We start from the raw sequence: 20,098 nt of genomic DNA, 5'->3' as shown, positions 1-20,098 counted from the left end.
TTTTAATTTCCTAAATTTCCATAATTGGAGACCAATGCAGATTCACTTACACATGGCACTCAGATGTGCGCATAGACTTAGCATCCAGGCACTCTGCTAAGTGCTTGACATACTTTAAATTATTTCATCTTCTCAGTAAACTAATGAGACACATACAGTGATCCTCATATTAGGGATGAGAAGTATGAGACTAAGAACAAGTACAAAAGGCTCCACAGTGAGAAGGAAATGAAGAGAGCACGTATAACAGCATGGTCTGACATCAGAGCCTTTATGCCTGTATTGCTAAGTGCGGGGTTATGCTGTTTCTCATAGTATCCTTCTGTGCCAAAGCTGAAGCAAAACAGAAAATAAAAACAAATTGGCAGTTGCATAATAGCAGTGCACCACCCTTCAAAGATGTCCATGGCCTAATCTTTGGAACCTGTGCATATGTCACCTTACATGGCAAAAGAGATTTTGCCAATGTGATTCACCAAAGGATATCAAGAGGGGAAGACCACTGTGCATTATCTGGGTGGGCCCAATGTAATCACAAGAGTTCTTAAAAGTGGAAAAGGGAATAGGAGAGTGAAAAGAAGGGGCCCCAGTGAAGGAGTGTGGGCAGCCTCTAGAAGGGGGAAAGACGAGGAAACAAATCCTCCCATGAAGCCTCCTGAAAGGGCACAGCCCTAATTTTAGCCCAGTAAGACCAATTTCCGACTCTTGACCTCTGAACTACAAGACAATAAATCTGTCTTTTTTTAAGGCATCTATTTTGTGGTAGTTCATTACAGCAGTCGCAGGAAATAATATAGTGGCTAAAAGCATCAACTTTGGAATCATATAGATTCAGATTAAAACTGCATTCTCCAGTTGACAACTCCGTGTCCTCGGGAAAGTTAACACCAGCTCATGAGATAACAAAAGTGTTAATGGAAAGTGTGAATGTGCCCAGAGCATATACAGAAGAGATCCGCCTCAAACTGTCCTATATATGTTGGAGCACGAATAATTATTTTAAAAAATAGCACTTCATGTAATAAATTGTCTTACAAAATGAGAGGTGATGTAAGTCACAAAACACTCCTTTTTGTGCAACAAACGCCAGCCAAATATGAAGGAAATATTATTACTATTAGACTAAAGCTATCCCATCCATAAAACCTAAGAGGTTAACAAGAAAAATATGGCTTCCATTTGGGGACTTTTTTGATATGACTGTCTCATATGGAGGTGAGAAAATGGTAACACTGAAGAGGAACAGTCAGTATCATTCCCAAGTCCTGAGATATATTAGAAAAACTCATCAAAGAATATCCTTCTTCAACCGTGCTTTGATTCTGTAACAGTAGGCATCCACATGACTCAGCAATGACTGTGGCCTGAGAGTGCCTCGCTGCACAGAAACATCAATCTGGGATTAAAAAATAAACAGGCTGGGTGCGGTGGCTCACGCCTGTAATCCCTGCACTTTGGGAGGCTGAGGTGGGTGGATCACCTGAGGTCGGGAGTTCCAGAGCAGCCTGACCAACATGGAGAAACTCCGTCTCTACTAAAAATACAAAAATTAGCCGGGCGTGGTGATGCATGCCTATAATCCCAGACACTCGGGAGGCTGAGGGCAGGAGAATCGCTTGAACGTGGGAGGCAGAGGTTGAGGTGAGCCGAGATTGCACCATTGCATTCCAGTCTGGGCAACAAAAACGAAATTCCGTCTCAAAAATAATGGTAATAATAATAATAATAAACAAATAAACCATTCATACTGTAGTCCAGATATTCTTTCCAATCAGCCCTGCTACAAGATCTTGTGTTGGAAGCAATTTTCAAGCCTTTCCTCATGGAAGGAAAAAAAGGACTTACTTATATTTTTAGCCTCTAAACAGTCACTTTGCACTTGAAACCTGCAAACTTATGTGCTATACTTTATTGTTGAGTATTTTGATGGCTGTCTCTGCCATAGCCACTCATCTGTGGTCTCCACACATCTGTCATATATAAACCCATATATATTAGGTCTGATACAAAACCAAAATATGTTATTAAGGGTTTGGGCAGATATATAAAAAGTTGAACACATTTTAGTTTATTGCTGTTCTTAAAGTGATTATCAACTGTGGACCATTCTTGTACTTATGAAATAAAATATAAGCATGCCTGCTAACAATTCCAATTTTAGTTCCTTAGCTAGAAATGGGTTTTGAATCAGTTCTAATGTTTATATTCATGTTATAAGTATGACCAAATTATACTATTACTTTTAAAGATTTTGGAACTGTTGCTTAAATTTCTGGTTTGCTATTTAGATATGTTAAAAATGCAAATTGTTTACATAGTTCAAATCCCTAATCTAAGGCCACAGGAAATAGAATACCTCAAAAACAAAAAACTAAACCAACAAAACTTATGAGATCCATCCATTAATCCTTCTGCTTGTTTAACAAATACTAAGAATCAGACATTGTTAGACACTTAAGGAGATAAGCCATACTCTTCCAGAATGTTCACCTTTTAATGTGGAGGTTGCAAACATAAATAGTTGCAATGTACTATAAGTATTTTAATATTAATAGGTGCAAAGTCCTGCAATATTACTAAAGAAAAAATAGCTCTACAGGGGTAACAATATTAGGTGCCATAGAAAGGAAGAAATGCATTGCAGGAGGACATAAAGAGAGCTGCTGTGAACACTCAGGTCTAAATAGGGAGAGGCCTTTTTTTTTTTTATACTTTAAGTTCTAGGGTACCTGTGCACAACATGCAGGTTTGTTACATATGTATACACGTGCCATGTTGGTGTGCTGCACCCATTAACACGTCTTTTAGCATTACGTGTATTTCCTAATACTATCCCTCCTGCCTCCACCCACCCCACAACAGGCCCAATGTGAAGATACATAGTTAATTACGGTAAAATCTTTCGTTTAAACAATTGCTCAGGAGCTAAAATTGTAGGGGAAAAATATAATTTAGAATGAATGTAAGCTTCTGTTTCTGGCTACAGTGTGATGGAAAGGAGACTAGTTTTCCCATTATAAACAATCACAAAAGAGGACAACAGATGTGAGCCCACAGCTTCCAAACACTGGACAACAAGCAGCCTAAGACTGAGGAGCCTGAGAAGAGGGAAACTCATGACAATGGCCTCAGTTTCCCTTTGGGAGAAATCTCCCCCACACTGCATGGGGCACTAGAATCCCAGCACAGCAAGGTGCAGCTGCACTCAAGAGGCTGCCATCCCGGTTCCGGAAAGCAGAAGCAGCTGAGAACAGGTGGTGGCACCTGCAGTAGGGAGCGGGCAGACATTTACCTTGGGGCCCCTCACAGTCCTGGGGATGGCTGGCTAACACCTGAGCAAGAGGAACTGCATGAGGTATACACAAGGCAACTGCTGCAGGAGGTTGAATCAGAACACTTCCCCTAATGAAATATCTAGAGAGCAGCTACTTTGTGCTAGGCCCTGGGCTGAACTCCGGGGATTGAAAGATAAATTAGACAATTTATCTGCAATCAAGGAGTACATACTCTTGGAACTTGTCATTCAATTAATATGTTCTCTAGAAAAGCAGAAATACTGTGCAATGAAAATGACCAGGGGTGGCAAGGCTCTAAAACTGGCATTTTAGAGTCAAACAACAGGACTTGGTCTAATTGTATAATACCCTTATAAAAGTATTGTTTAGAAAAAAAATATGATACTCAAAACCCTTGTGCGAGCTTTACCATAAACAGCTATGTAAACCTGGGAGCTAGGAGAGAGCCATCATCAGTGCACCATATGCATAAGTTAGGAGATAGGAGATCTGAGGGAGAAAGGAGTAAAACGCTGAACAGAAAGCAGCAGAGACTAGAGATGAAGACAAGACGCTGGTGCTCCAGAGGCCCAGCTATGTTTGAGCAGCTCAGTACTCTTCTGTGAGGTAAAGAACAAAGTCACTGCCTCCAAATGGGATAGGAGAAAAGGACTGGTCCTTGACTAAGAGCGCATGGTAGTCACAAATCTGGGGGCTTCTTTTTGGTCAAGAGAGCAGCCATTTGAAAGCATATGGGAGAGAAGCACCCTTTTCCTATGTCTGAGATGCCAGCAAGGAAGAGACACTACATCAGTGAAGGAATAGCGGGCACCCAGGAATCTGTGAGTCCTCTGAAAACACACACAGATTTGGGTCTATTTTTCTATGCTGTATCTTCCTGCGAAAGAAGGTTCATAGATTCTACTGTATTTGGGAAATGGTCTTACATGAAATGGCCAACAGTCACTGTTTTACAGCAATTAAAGTTGCTCCTGGGCCTACTAAACACTCAGGAAAGGTGAGGGGGTGGTGCTGATGCAAGGTCTTTTAAGGCTGGCATGAATACGAAAGTTGATAATTATTTAGCAGATGAATGACAGCTGAACACTCAGAAGGAAAAGGCAAGCCCACGGGAAAGGGGCAACCTTTTCGGGCACAGGAAGACAAAGACAGAGAATGCAAGTTTTTGGGAAGGAATCATGCAGTTTGACCTCCTGAAACCCAAGAGTGGAAAAAGGAAAGAAATTAAGAATTTTTTGTTAATTTGTCTGTTTATTTTTAATATCGAGTGAAGCTATCATAAAATAGGTACATATACAGAATATAAGTTACTTAATTGGTGAAATATGAGCTATTCTTTTAAGGAGTGGAGGCAGGGCTGGGCACGATGGCTCAAATCTGTAATCCCAGTACTTTGGGAGGCTGAAGCAGGCAGATTACATGTGGTCAGGAGTTCGAGACCAGCCTGGCTAACATGGTGAGACCCGGTCTCTACCAAATATACAAAATTAGCCAGTGTTACAGTTCTCAAAGGTGGTGTGTCCGGAGTTTCTTCCTTCTGATGTTCGGGCGTGTTCAGAGTTTCTTCCTTCTGGTGGGTTCGTGGTCTCACTGTCTTCAGGAGTGAAGCTGCAGACCTTCACGGTGAGCGTTACAGCTCTTAAGGTGGCGTGTCTGGAGTTACTACTCGGGAGGCTGAGGCAGGAGAATCACTTGAATCTTGGAGGTGGAGGTTGCAGCAAGCCGAGATCGCACCACTGCACTCCAGCCTGGGTGACAGAGCGAGACTCCGTCTCTAAATAAATAAATAAATAAAGCCGAGGCAGTTACACATCCCTGTGATTATGAGTGACAAACTTATACTTACTCAAAACCAAAAGTAACCGTATCCACAAAAAATTACACACAGTACTATATTTTCAAAAGAGGATTCAAAAATAGCTTTAAAAATGGCCTCTCTGGGAATTTATGTTCACCATTCAGTGAATAACTGATCTTCACCTTCTGCTCATTACATGTTTTAGAAACAATAAAAAGAAACAGAGTGGCCGGGCACGGTGTAATCACGCCTGTAATCCCAGCACTTTGGGAGGCCGAGGCGAGTGGATCACGAGGTCAGGAGATCGAGACCATCCTGACTAACATGGTGAAACCTCGTCTCTACTAAAAATACAAAAAAAAAATCAGCCGGGTGAGGTGGCGGGTGCCTGTAGCCCCAGCTACTCGGGAGGCTGAGGCAGGAGAATGGCGTGAACCCAGGAGGCGGAGCTTGCAGTAAGCTGAGATCACACCATTGCACTCCAGCCTGGGCAACAGAGCCAGACACCATCTCCAAAAAAAAAAAAAAGAAAAGAAAAAAGAAAGAAACGGTGTGATTCTTGAGAGCAAGAATAATCTTATAAAAAGAAAATAATTCATTTTCCTATGATCCTGGAATAAAATAAGCTCTTTAAAAAAGAAAACACTTTCGACCAAGAAAAAAAATGAAAAAAGGATTTCCTGAGCTCTTAGTACTGAAGGAGGCAGGATATTTGTACATGTCACAAATCCTTCTGGCAAATGCTGTGGTCTGTGGATCTGAGACCAGTGAACTCAGAGGAGTAGATGCCAAGGAACCCCACCTAACCCCCCTTCCCCCACTCCCACACCCCCCCACCCGCCTCTCCCGAAACTCCTCTGCTGTCCTCACCTCTAGGGAGCAGTGTTCCACGTACAATTCCACTTAGAAAAAAGTGTCAGTTTTCCTGGTGCATCTTAATGTTTTGGGGGTGAGATAAGTCCCATGCTAATTCTAAGACTGGACTCCTTGGTGCAGCAAGACCCATGGCTTTTCATGTCTCACACATATCACACAGGCCCTGGTGCCAATCTTGACCCTACTTCTCAGGTATCTCTAATGTCCTTCTTTGCACTCACAGAAAAGTCTTTCACAGACAGCTGCCATCCACTTTAGGATTGGGTTTCTGCACTGCTGTGATCTAAATGTGTCTCCCCAAAATTCAAATGTGGAAGCTTCATCTCCCATGTGATGGTATTAATAAGTGGAGCCTCAGCTGGTTATTAGGTCATGATGTGTCCGGAATTGGTGAGGTCTTGGTCTCACCGACTTCAAGAATGAAGCTGCAGACCCTCACAGTGAGTGTTACAGTTCTCAAAGGTGGTGTGTCCGGAGTTTCTTCCTTCTGATGTTCGGGCGTGTTCAGAGTTTCTTCCTTCTGGTGGGTTCGTGGTCTCACTGTCTTCAGGAGTGAAGCTGCAGACCTTCACGGTGAGCGTTACAGCTCTTAAGGCGGGGTGTCTGGAGTTACTCGTTCCTCTCCTCCAGAGTTGTTCATTCCTCCCGGTGGGTTCATGGTCCCCCTGGCCTCAGGAGTGAAGCTGCAGACCTTTGCAGTGAGTGTTTCAGCTCATAAAGGCAGTGTGGACCCAAAGAGTAAGCAGCAGCAAGATTTATTGCAAACAGTGAAAGAACAAAGTTTCCACAGTGTGGAAGGGGACTGGAGTGGGTTGCCACTGTCCGCTGGGGCAGCCTGCTTTTATTCCCTTATCTGGCCCCACCCACATCCTGCTGATTGGTCCATTTTAAGAGAGCTGATTGGTCTGTTTTACAGAGAGCTGATTGGTCTGGTTTGACAGGGTGCTGATTGGTGTGTTTACAATCCCTGAGCTAGACACAGAGTCCTGATTGGTGCATTTACAATCCTCTAGCTAGACATAAAAGTTCTCCAAGTCCCCACCAAATTAGCCAGATACAGAGTGCTGATTGGTGCGTTTACAAACCTTGAGCTAGACACAGAGTGCTGATTGGTGTGTTTACAATCCCTTAGCTAGACATAAAGGTTCTCCAAGTCCCCACCAGATTCGCTAGATACAGAGTGATGATTGGTTCATTTACAAACCTTGAGCTACACACAGAGTGCTGATTAGTGTATTTACAATCCCTTAGCTAGACATAAAGGTTCTCCAAGTCCCCACCAGATTAGCCAGATACAGAGTGCTAATTGGTGCATGCACAAACCTTGAGCTAGACACAGGGTGCTGATTTGGCACATTTACAAACCTTGAGCTAGACACAGAGTGCTGATTGTTGTATCTACAATCCCTTAGCTAGACATAGAGGTCCTCCAAGTCCCCACTAGACTCAGGAGCCCAGCTGGCTTCACCTAGTGGATCCTGCACCAGGGCGGCAGGCAGAGCTGCTCACCAGTCCCACGCAGTGCTCCCACACTCCTCAGCCCTTGGGCAGTGGATGGGACCGGGTGCCGTGGAGCAGGGGGTGGTGATCGTCAGGGAGGCTCAGGCTGCGCAGGAGCCCACGGCAAGCGTGGGGGGAGGCTCAGGCATGGTGGGCTGCAGGTCCAAGCCCTGCCCCACGGGGAGGCAGCTGAGGCCCTGCGAGAATTTGAGCACGGCACCAGGACCCAGCGCACCCTCCGCAGCTGCTGGCCCGGGTGCTAAGCCCTTCACTGCCTGGGGTCTGCAGCGCCAGCCAGCCGCTGGGAGTGCGTGGCCCACGCCCACCGGGAACTGACGTTGGCCCGCCCGCGCCTCTCCCTCCGCACCTCCTGGCAAGCAGAGGGAGCCGGCTCCGGCCTGGACCAGCCCAGAAAGGGGCTCCCACAGTGCAACCGGGGGCTGAAGGACTCCTCAAGCGCGGCCTGAGTGGGCACGGAGGCCAAAGAGGTGCCGAGAGAGAGTGATGGCTGCCAGGGCTGCCAGCATGCCATCACGTCTCAGTGAGGGTGAAGCCCTCATGGAAGTTATTAATGAATTATAAAAGAGTCTTCACACCACATTTGCTCCTTTTGTCTTCCCTCTACTTTGACATGTGAGGCTCAAGACACATCTTAAAGGCAGAGACAAGGGCCCACACCCAGTGGACTGAAGTGATTTAAAAACAAAGTCCTAAAACCACACTTGTAAATTAATACAAAAGGAAAAGAAGTAATAGGGTAAAGAAATACTATGTAAATTAAACTACTTAAAGCTATGCCATCTTCAGGAGCTCCTGAGAAATTGCAATCTATGTATTTGAGGACTGACACTGTAAAAACCATTCCAATTTATTTACTTTGCACTCATAGTTGAATGAGTATATGTTTCATATTTTACAAATTTGCCGTTAATGAAAGGAGAAAGTCAGGCATCTGTGACAGCCTAAGCAAAAAGCATCTGGCTTTTACTGACTTCTGGCAACCCACCCATGCCAGTCAGCAATGCTCTCCTCCTCTGGCTGATGCCAAGTACCAGGCTGCGTAGAGTTCCACTAGTTCAAACATTCTCCCAGGCAAGGATAACGACTCAATGTTTAGGCTGCATAAACTCTTGGGGCCAATATCCCATAGGCATGAAAGGAACAAATAGAAAGGTCACTGACTGAATGCTCAATGCAGTCTCCCCAGCTGCTGTCCGTCTGAAAGGCCACTCATACTTCACATCGGCCACTGTAAGGATGGACAGTGGCCAGCAGTGGAGGCTAATACAGCTAACACTAGAACCACATGATTTAGGAGGAATTTAGGACAGGAAATTTGTAAGAAGAAACATTCTGGGTACTCTAATTTGTGATGAATTTACAAGTTAGCTGCCAATGGAGAAGTGGGACTCAAATTGCACAAGACCTCATACCCCTAACTTTTTCCAATCCAGGTATTCTACCCACAGGAAACATTTAAAATTCTGATAGGATTGCATACATGGCCACAAGCCTATCTGTGCCATCTTTGAGCTTCTCCTGGATGACTCTAGCAGCTGTGGGATTCTTGGCTGCTATGCTAGTCTCTCCTCCTTGCAATACACCTTCCAGATGCCTGCCAGTTACCATGTCAGGGAAGAGTCTCTCTTCAGGTCACTCTCTTGCTTTAGAGTTAAATACGGAGTGAAGATCAGATTCCCTTGCATAGCACACAGCCTCTTTAAAACCCGTCCCCTATTACCTCTTTGTTCTCTCCTCCTGACACTCAACCCCATGCCTTCCTGCTTCCAGTCCCTTGCCCCAGATGCCACCTGGTGTTCCCCATCATCTAGCCTCTTAAACTAAGACCAGATCAAATGACATCTCTTATCAGTGGCTTGCTGTGAGCCTTCCATTTCTTAGTTCTGTGTGCTCACAGCATTTAATCGCGACTTCTACCAAGCCCTTTCCACACTGGTCACAGCAGCTCCCTGGCTCTCCCGCATGCTGTCAGGCTTTCCCTGTGTGGATGCTGTTTCAGTCATCTCGGCTCCCACGCCTCACAGGGCTGGATCTGAGCAGATGTGCAATATCGTAATGCCCCTGACAACTGAAATGATCATGTTATAATAAAACATCTACGGCTAACATTTATTGATTGCCTATGATGTAGGAGGAATGGGGCCAAGTATCTGATGCATTTTATGTAATTTAATCTTTAAACAATTCTGAGAAGAAGGTGCTATTTTCTCATTTTATAGGTATCCCGAGATTGAAAACTGTTTACTTTTCACAGGCTCTCGGTACTATTGGGTGGTAGAACAGAGATTTAAACCAGGTCTTCGTGAATCCAAATCAATGTCCTTTCCAAAAGAAATGTGCAAATTCAATCTGCAGGGTACTCCGATTTCTTTTAAATACATTACACATTTTCACAGTTTGATATTCCACATATGTGACAAATTCTATTGACACAGAAGTATTTATAGCCTTAGTTTTGCAAAGAAAGGCCTAATCTTGACAATTGGCTATAGAACTTGTAATTTTAAACTTCTTTGAAATATTTCACACAAATATACCTTAAAATATTAATAAATATTAGTCTCCTATATTTAACCTACTACAGACAAAGCTTCTTTGTGAAACTTTTTTAAAAAAAATATTTTTAAAGAAGGAATGTTGGTGACCATGAGGAACAGTTGAATCTCATTCCTGGAAATGTATACTTGTAGTTTTAATGAAAGTTCAAATCCCGTATATAGAAAAAGTAACAGTAATACTTTACTGAAAGACATTAAGGATGCAGTGAAAAAGCCCCAACTTAAATTCCGACCATGAGTTTAGAACTATCACAAAAAATAATTTGTTTTTATTATCACTACTTTTCTCTCCCTAAGAAGGCCTATGTGATGGGCCAGTTTATTTTATAAATTTATATCGAATGTATGCCCTCATATCAAGAAAAGGGCCTTGCTTGGATTACCACAGAACAGGAATGGGCTAGATATGCTTACCTCATCTCTCCTAACTGAAATGCACGTTAATAGGAGGCAGCAATATTTGCATTTCCAAGGAGGTGGATAGAAAAAGGAGCAGAAAGGGGGATTTCAGTTTCTGGTGAATCCTTCCTTTAATTTTAAACCTCTCCAACAATAACAAGTACTAAAAGCTCTGCAACACCCCCAGGGAACCAAATTCCAGCCACACAAGATGACCTTTAACACTTTTACCTCTCCTAAGAAATGTTTAAATCCAGGCAACATTTGCATACTTACTTTCTCAGTTTTTGTCTAATCTCTGAATCTTTAATTTCATTTTGAAGATCTTCAAAATTCTTAACTGAAGTCAAATTACAGAAAACTCTGAAGTCAACATATGGTGGGATCCCGTGGTCTCTACCCCTTTGAATGACGGTGGCAGCCGAATCCACGGCCGCAGAATAAGCTGCGGAGAAGAGCCTCTGGCTCAGCTCAGGACTGAGAAGGTAGGAGGGTGCCCGCCATTTAGCAGCCACACCAAACAGCCCCCGGAGAACCGGGTCTATCCCACCTTCCTTGATTATTCTGGACGGTGAAAAGAGCGCTTTATGGAACGGAAGGTGGCCTTCGGAAATTTCACCTAAGGTGGCATTCAGTCGGTAAAGAATAGGATTGATTAATGGGTGACCAAATCTAAAGGCTGCAGTAGCAAAAGAGTTAATGATGCCCGCATTCACGTTGGGGTTGTAGCCTCTGTAACCCCTCAGCATCCTAGTGCCAGGGTCCCCCAGGACCTTAGGCAGCCAGTGGCTGTAGGTGATGTGCTGAAGCTCCGCGCCCACGATCTTCCTGGCTTCCTGGTAAACCGTGTTTCCCTCCCAGTGGGGGTTCAGGGCGGACAGCTCCGTGGCCACCCTGTTGTGTTCCCGGAACCACAGGGTGTGCATGGCGGTCAGAGCCAGATGCTCGTTGGCCCGGTGGTCCCCGGCCAGGAAACAGGGGCTGTCCTGCTCCTTTCGCGCGCACTCGGTGGGTGGGCCTGTAGAAAAGGGCAATAAGGGCTTTCCCGAGGGAGGCCACGGCAAGCCTGTCCTCAGGAGTCCCCGAGGCACCGAAGGGTCTCTGAGAGCCTGGGATTTCCGCTCCGAGCTCCCGTAAATGTTGGAGCCATCGATGTAGGCTGTTTGCTGGTTGATCTGCTCTCGTGCATAGACTGAATCCACCGTCGTGGAGGGACGGCCGCTGGCACACGCGGGGCTGGAGCGCGCAAAGAGCATGCAGGGCGCGTGGGTGCCCCGGGGGTCGGCGTGCCGGGTGTTCATGGGGAAGCACGGAGGGTCGTTGGTGCAGACTGAGCTGCACGGCCGCCCATCCGAGAAGCGGGCTGTGCTCAGCGCGGGCACTGTGTGGTCCAAGTCGTGCTCTAGAAACCAGCCCCAGTGCATGAGCATGCGTGTGTAGCTGTGGTCGGGGGTGACGGCCGCTGCGCGCGCCCACACTGTGGCGACCAGCCGGGGCGGCGGGAGGGGCTGGCGGGATCCCACAGGAAGGCCGAGCCCGCGGGGCGCGCGGATGCCGTCCTGGTAGGCCGGTTGCAGCAGGCGCGGGAAGGCGGTCAGCGCCGCGCCCCACGTGGGCTGCTGCAGGTTGTTGCACGTGCCGTCGTGGGCGCGGTACTTCGCATGGAAACACGGGTCAGAGCAGTTTGGCAGAGGCCTGCGAGCTGTGCATCCAGATAAATTGGCGATGAGGCTGAGGGAGCGCGGGGACACCAAGTCATTGTACCGGAATTCTGAAAGGCAAGCGGCGAAAGCCGTGAGGAGGGCGGGCCTGGGAGGGCGTGGGCAACTTGGAACTCCAGGTGCTGCAGGAACCACCTCCCACCCCGCCCGCCCTGGGTGGACAGAGGCCTTTCTTACTTCCAAAAACATTTCGTTAGGTCACAACAAAAGGGGGGATCATTCTATAACACTAAAAGATGTTTCCAGAAGATCCCGGGATTACTTTTGAGCGTTCATCCTGTAAACAATGGCTAGCTGCTAGAAGAAGCAAAACGGAAGGAGAACAGGTGCCAGCCAGACACTAAAAGATGTTTCCAGAAGATCCCGGGATTACTTTTGAGCGTTCATCCTGTAAACAACGGCTAGCTGCTAGAAGGAGCAAAATGGAAAGAGAACAGGTGCCAGCCAGACACTAAAAGATGTTTCTAGAAGACCCGGGATTACTTTTGAGCGTTCATCCTGTAAACAATGGCTAGCTGCTAGAAGGAGCAAAATGGAAAGAGAACAGGTGCCAGCCAGCTCCTAACTTCTACTCTGTGCCTTTACAAGAACGATGTTGGCAAGGATTTGCTCCACCACATCCCAGAATTGTTTTCTTGATTTTTGTTTCTTTCGTTTCAGAATTTTTTCTCTCAAGTTTTGTGCCTCCAGAGAATAAGGTCAAAGAAATATCAATATGGATCATGTGAATATTAACCCACATGATACTTGACAAGGAGGGATTAAGCAGCAACTTTCTGAACTACTATAAGCTGTCATTCCCTGGCAAACGGGCAAAATAATAAGGGACATGCTTTAAGCTCTACCTTTTAACAGGGCTTAAAATTCCAGCATTCTCCCAGTGCTACAAAGACTGTTCACTAAGTCATACTAAAAGTTACCATCCTTATTTAATCTTCAGAAACTGGCAACCAATAATGGGACCATTTGCACTTTATCCGTGTTAGCCAATCCCTGGCTGGATCCTGAGATACCTTAATCTTGGGTATCTGGATATTTTGGCTAAGGAAGCTTTGTAAAGCCATCATACTGGGTGACCAGGGACAGTCAAATGCCCGTTAGAGAAATTGTACAGAGCTCTAAGGGCTGAGGCAAGCTCACAGATAGGCCTTCTGCACCACGTCTTGGTTGATTTCCTGAAGGAGAATAAAGAAAGGGTAAGCCGATAGAAATTGATGCTGCACTCACAGCACAAATAGTATATAGCAAAGAATCACATTCATCTATTTCATTTGAAAGAGAACAACTTAGAAAATCTGAAAGCTTTCTGTATCATCTCATTTGACATTTACTATGTACATGTCTGGTTTTAAAAAGGAATACACAAGAACTTGGATATACCAAAAAACAAAACAACAACAACCAAAAAAAACAAAAAACAAAAATCAAAAGAACTGGGGAGGGATTATAAATATTATAAGTGGTAGAAGAAATTTCAAGTAAATTCACTGAATGATTCAGGTGATTGCAAGGATAAGTAGAAGAATATTCCCCTGGTAATAAAGCATTTCTCTATAAGACACAATAATATCTTTTACATTTGAAACACGAGTTCACTTAATGTAGGTTCCCTAGATTTGTTCTCTATATATATAACTGTTAAAAGTTGAGACAAGTTTGAATATATATTTATCATCCCTACTTTGGAATTACAGTTCCTATGAGAAACATCTGCATTTATTTGGTAAAAGTAGTGAGTAAATTAATTTCTAAATCCCATGATATTCTGGAGATTAAAAGTTCAGTGTCCATTGCTAAGGTGGTGGTCAGTTTTGCTGTGGGCTGTAGGCTGAGAACAGAATGGCTTTGTGGCTGACCTTTGCCTTCCAAGTCCACAGTGAGCCCCTGCTTCACACGTTCCCGTATCAGCTGCAGTGTGTGCTCAAAAATCTCCCCTGCTCTTGCCATTTCCACAATCAGTGGGTCACGCGGGTAATGAAACTGAGCCAGCAGATCACTGGAGGTGTGAGGTTTTCTGCAAATGACAAAGCACATGATTCTTTACAAGGCAAAACAGCAGAATCCATGAAGCTTGCAAATACTGTGCATTTAAAAAGGCATTTCCCAAACGTTTGAGAAGAATGAAAGCTCCACCACTACAATAGAGGCTCTACAGAGGAGCTGTGGGTTCTTTTCCTATTTTGCTAACAACTTATTCCAAATGTTAGTCCCAGTGCTGAACTCAAAAATATACATTTTTAATGAATGGATGATTTAAACAATAGTTTTATGCAGTAAACAACAGGTATGGTGGGGTTCTAAACTGGAGGGGTCGGTTGATTAATGGATTCTAGGGGGCTCAGTAAACTTTCTGATGTACTATGCAATACTCTCAGTCTGCAGGACTTGGCATTTTGTGTCTTCTCTTTCACTGAGTGTAATCTCCTAGAAATTCCTCCTTGCCTTTTGAATCCTCCTCAGGCCTCACTCTCCCTGTAGAGTTTCACTGAGAGCTCTGACAAGCTATCACTCGATCTTCCCTAGTACTCCTGTATCCTTAAATATGTCTCTTATATACTCAGTAAAATGTACTTGAATTGCTGACATATTGTCTCCTCTGCTAAAGAAAGAACTAGGTTACTGATGAGATGTTGACCTATTATTTATCTTGTATCCCAAATACCAAGCCCACTGACCAGCACATAATAGCAGTTTATGCACATTTGTAGAACTGAACCAAATATGTTAAAAAGAAATTTAAAAGCACCGAGAATGTGAAGCAAACTGTTTTAGAGACTTTGGTCAACTGAGGCACATCTCATCCTCTATGCCTTGAATCTTAATAACTTGAGGTCACAGAATAATAATAATGATGCTAATAGCTCACTTTGGTTAAGCACTTTCTATTCTCCAGGCACTGTTGAAGCACTTTTTACATATTATCTTATTTTTTCTTCCTAGCAAGCACATCCATGAAGTAGATCCTACTGTTATCCCAACTTTACAGGCAAGGAGCCTGGGGTACAAAGATGTTAAGTCACTTGCCCAAGGTCACCCAGACAGAAAGTAATGAAGTGAGGAATCAAGAAGAGAATATAAATCGGCTGTGTGGTTCTAGAACACACATGCATGACCACAAAGCCGTTCTATTTATGGATGTGCAGGAAGCCAGAAGAGACTCAATTTGGGATTTTATGATGTCCCTTTTTGACCACTAACTGCAAATACTGAATATATACTTTATTCAATTATGATGAAACCAACAATCATTTTTTTCTTAATGCATCCTGATGTTACAAACACAGAGAAGTTAATGGGATTGGAAGGTTTCACTAGTCCATGAACATTCCAATTCAAATTAAAATAATGTAAAATGCCAAATATCCTAAACATAATGTTTGTCGTAGGCTCCCAGTTTATACTGAAGTGTGTTCAACTTGATAATCATTCTCAATTCACACATTGCAGGACCACTGCATCTGACACTGTTTGGTGGATGCTGAGGTAACCCAGCCCATTGCCTAGTGTCTATTGTCAGCCTGTATAGCATGGACCTTTGGCATAAATTAACGCCATTTAGATTCTATGGGGAAGAAGTTTCCCCTTTTTTAGGGTGAACTGATAATGATGGCTAGCCCAGATGGGGATGCATACACAAAGACTAAAGAAAGCACTCTTTTGCAATCTTATGCACTATAATGTGACTTATGGAGATGATAAAAACTAAGTAGAACAGAAATCAAAACAAATTTTCAATCTATATAAAATAAATTCTTACTGTGAAAACAAATGTCTTCGTGTGGAGTTAATTGCACTGTCAACTCTCTGTACAGCATCAAGAATGGAAGATTCAACAAAGTCATCGCCAGCTTGTCTATCCTGTAAAGCTTTGAAAATCAATTCCATGATTAAAAATATCAAACAGAACTTGAAGTTAGGCATGATATGATATGAATGGCATTACATTTTTAAATGTAATGCCATTACATTTAAAACCTCTAAGACAATGAAAATGTTATACAATATCTACATGATAATGCCCATTGCAGAGAGATAGGTAATTATCTTGAAGCAAAGCTTCATCTAACAATAACAATGTTATTTAGGGAATTAAAGTATTCCAAAATCTAGTAAAGCTATGTAAAATATTTCCTTTTGAACAACGCTGATTCACACGGGATCCAAGTTTGTCAGCAATTTGTCATCTTGGAGAAGGTATGAAATACCTGTCTCTTCAGCCACCTTGCTTTAATGTTAAACATTAAAGCAAAGTAAATATTCTCCCATCCCACAGAGGCTTCTTAAGGCAAGAATTGAACTCTCAATAAGATTTATGGGAAAATTAATTTATGCTTTTCTTATAGCTCTCCAACATGTGAAAATACTGCAAAGTTGAATCCTGTAGACAAAGGAAGCTATTTACTTACAGCTGATTATTTCCAATCTATTGAATCGTCTTCAAATAATGGTTTAAGAAGTTTAACAGTAAAGGAACAAATACTAAATAAAAATAATTACGAATGAGTATTTACAGTTCATATCAGAGAAATAATCAGCACAGTATCTAGTTCATTTTTGAGATACTAAAAGTACAGTAACATTTATATGACACAGACAATGAAAACAATAACTTTTTAGCACTGCTAAATATTGAAAGCAAAAGTCAATATAGCTTTAAATGTTGAGTTTGAAAATAATGTCATTTAGGGAAGTAAAAGTGATCGAAAACTTAAATAGTAATAGGAAGGTATTGTATGTATTATCCAAAAGAACTCACAATGAAGTAATTAATATAAGCCTAAGTCAAGGTGTTACCACAATATAGTATGATGCTATTATATATGTATATATCTATATATGTGTTTCTATACATATTTAAGCATATATATTTGACAATAGATGGGCCCGTATAGCATTCTCCATCTAGATATTACAGGAAAATTCCTGTATATTATGACCATCTATATACCCTAGATTTTATTGTCTTAAAAAGACCACCAATACAAAACAATTTTAAGAAAAAAAAATACCAATGGTATGGAAATATTATAAGGAAAGAATAAAATTCAGGACCATGCTGAAAATCCTTCTTGGCAAACTAGATTATGTGCAGCAATTGTGAGTAAGTAGGTGGCTCCATTGTCAAGTCATTGCAGCCTTTATGATGACCACAAGATTGAGGCTTTAAATGGCCAATGTTGCCTTTCCTAGTCCAAAAAATACATGGGATTGACCACACATTAGCTAAAGATAATTGAAAGAAAAAAGAGACAAAAATTGATTAATTCAATTGGATGAAATTAACAATTTCAAGAACATGAACAAAATAACTAATAAATGACACAAATAGCTGACAATATTTGCAATCTCAAACTCTGATGCAGAAATGATATTCTGTTTCATACAAAGAAACTTTATAATACACAAAGAAAAAAATATATAGGCAAGTTATAAAAGAGGAAAGCTCAAAAGTTAATAAGGATATAACATGCTCAAAATCACTTGTAACCTCAGAAATGAAAAAGTGTCAATGAACTACCATTTTATGCTTATTCTAGCAAAAATTAAAAAGCTGGTTAAAGCCAAATTTTGACAGGAGTGAGAGTTCCTAGAAATCCTCAGGCAGCCTGATAGGACTGTGGAATTGACACCTATTTTGGGGATTGTATTTCGAGCCTTTTTTTGGCGGGGGGGAGATGGCGGTTGTTACTTTGTAAAATTGCATATGCACACATCCTCTCATCCAGCAATTTCAATCCCATGCATATATGCAGAAAAATTATAATTGAAATCCACAAGGGTATGTATGAGAATGTTTATTGCAACTTTGTGCAGTAGGAATTGTAGAAAGTTGGTTGTACAGCAGTGGAAGTATGGGTGTATTAGTCTGTTCTCACATTGCTATAAAGAACTACCTGAGACTGGGTAATTTATAAAAAAAAAAAAGAGGTTTAATTGGCTTACAGTTCCAAGGGCTGTACAGGAAGGATCACTAGGGAGGCCTTAGGAAGCTTACAGTAGTGGCAGAAGGTGAAGAGGAAGGAAGCACATGTTACATGGCTGGAACAGGAGAGAGAGCAAAGGGAGAGAGGCTACACAATTTTAAACAACCAGATCTCGTGAGAATTCACTCATTATCACAAGAACAGCAAGAGGGAAACTCACCCCAATCACCTCCCACCAGGCCCCTCCTCCAACATTGGGGATTATAATTGGACATGAGATATGGACGGGGACACAAATCCAAACCATACCAGTGTGCAAGGAAAATGTTGTGGATGTCCAATGTGGAATGTCATACAACAGTTAGAATTGTCTGGGCATACGTGGATGGACACTTAAAAGATGCTTAAGGTAAAAATTAGAAAACTAGAAAGAGATAACCATAAAATAATCCAATTAAAATATGTAATATTAGATGTGGTATAGTTGTTACATACATAGCAAGGATGACGAAAGCAGAGTATGGACATCAAAGGTAATGAATTAATTAGTCAACCAATTGAGTAATCAATCAGTATAATTACTGTGATTATGAGAAAACAATACTATAAATATAGCTACATTAGTCTCCTTATGTGTTCAAAAAAAGTCAGTAGGAATGAGCCTACTTAATTTACTTTTACCTTAGAAATAAAGAAACTAAAATCAATCAAATCAATCTGCACTGGCATGTATTACTTGATTATTTAATCAACATATTAGCTTTTTCTTTGTCCCTTTTACTCCTTCACTTTTGGACCTCAAATACAGAAAGCAGCATTAACTACATGCTTCTGTTTGTGGCAAGTATTGTCATTGGGCCACTGCATCTGGGACAAGATATGTTATCAAAGGTCTACTTTGATTTGGAAGTAAGAAGGTTGTGTGCTAGGACTGAGTTACCGTACAGGACATAGTGCTATTGAGATGCCAAAACTTAAAAGGCTATTCACAATGGTGGACAGAAGTTGATATAAAGTATAAATTTCAGGAAACCATCATTTAATATGTGAATGTGAACTGGATTGATATTTTTGCTGTTATTCTGTTTATAAAATTGTTTTGCTGTTATAGTTGTATAAGATTTACAAGCATAGGGATTTTGCAGCACTTGTCTTCATCTTTTAGCTCATCCATTAAATGGAGAGAGCAAGACTTGCTCAGCACAGAGCTCAGGGCTGATGTGATTATCAGATAGCAAAGATACGCAAAGTTCTTTTAAAACCGCGTGTTGCAATGCACATATAAGGTGGCTTTCACGATTAATGTGTTTTAAACCTATAGGCAATCTGTATCCTCACATGATTATCAATTGATACTGTGTTATACTGTCAATATGATTTGCTATTTATTTATATGAATCAGAAGTCAACCAGTGTGTAAAAGTGAAAAGGAGAAGAAACTTTTAAAAATGGAATAGCATGCAAATATTCTTTGAAATATTTAAACTCTAAACTACACAAATAGAAAACACATAAAGTTGTTCAGATTCTTAAAAGCACATTAAATATGTGATATAGTCAAACAAAAACATTCTTGATAATAAAGCTTTCTCGTTTTTATGTCAGTTATGATTTTTTAAGTTTATGTGGTTTAAGAGTAAACTAAAACTAACTCTTTTATTATTCATTTGATTTCAGTGTTGTTTTGTTTGATTTAGTACAAACTGCAAAAATATTTTTATAAATTTCTTTAGAACAGCACTGTGCTATGTAAGCAAATCCAATGTGTTGGGGACACATTAGAATTAATCAATACTGTTGTAGTTATTTGTCTCAAAAATCTTCTCAGTTAGTGGCTTAAGGAATAGAACAATCAGAGAATTCTGAGCATATTCTCCATCTTTTTATGCAAAATTTTACAGGAGTAGAGGGACAATTAGATCATTTTTCTTTGTTAACTCTCAGGGTTAATAAAAATGAGAAAAAGGCTTCAGTATATTTACAAAATAAACATGTTTAAAGTTAT

At 41.8% G+C, this 20,098-nt stretch overlaps 1 protein-coding gene across 9 annotated transcripts in view; it reads right to left on the bottom strand.

Annotated features, from left to right (window-relative positions):
• PXDNL (peroxidasin like) overlaps nt 1–20,098 on the bottom strand; it is a 479,632-nt gene that overhangs the window by 74,276 nt on the left and 385,258 nt on the right. For all 9 annotated transcript variants that reach the window (XR_008658991.1, XM_055286430.2, XM_055286431.2 and 6 more), the window contains 3 exons: nt 15,927–16,035; nt 14,026–14,183; nt 10,725–12,219 (listed from right to left, as the gene is read on the bottom strand). Coding sequence is in view for 8 of the 9 variants with exons in the window: in XM_055286430.2 (XP_055142405.1) it covers nt 10,725–12,219; nt 14,026–14,183; nt 15,927–16,035 (1,762 nt within the window). In the remaining variant the exon portion in view is untranslated. The remainder of the gene's footprint in view (nt 1–10,724; nt 12,220–14,025; nt 14,184–15,926; nt 16,036–20,098) is intronic.

The sequence above is a fragment of the Symphalangus syndactylus genome, chromosome 7, assembly GCF_028878055.3.
Source record: "Symphalangus syndactylus isolate Jambi chromosome 7, NHGRI_mSymSyn1-v2.1_pri, whole genome shotgun sequence".
NCBI lineage: Eukaryota > Metazoa > Chordata > Mammalia > Primates > Hylobatidae > Symphalangus > Symphalangus syndactylus.
Note: the sequence above shows the minus strand (reverse complement) of the source record. Positions and strands in the feature narration are given on the sequence as shown.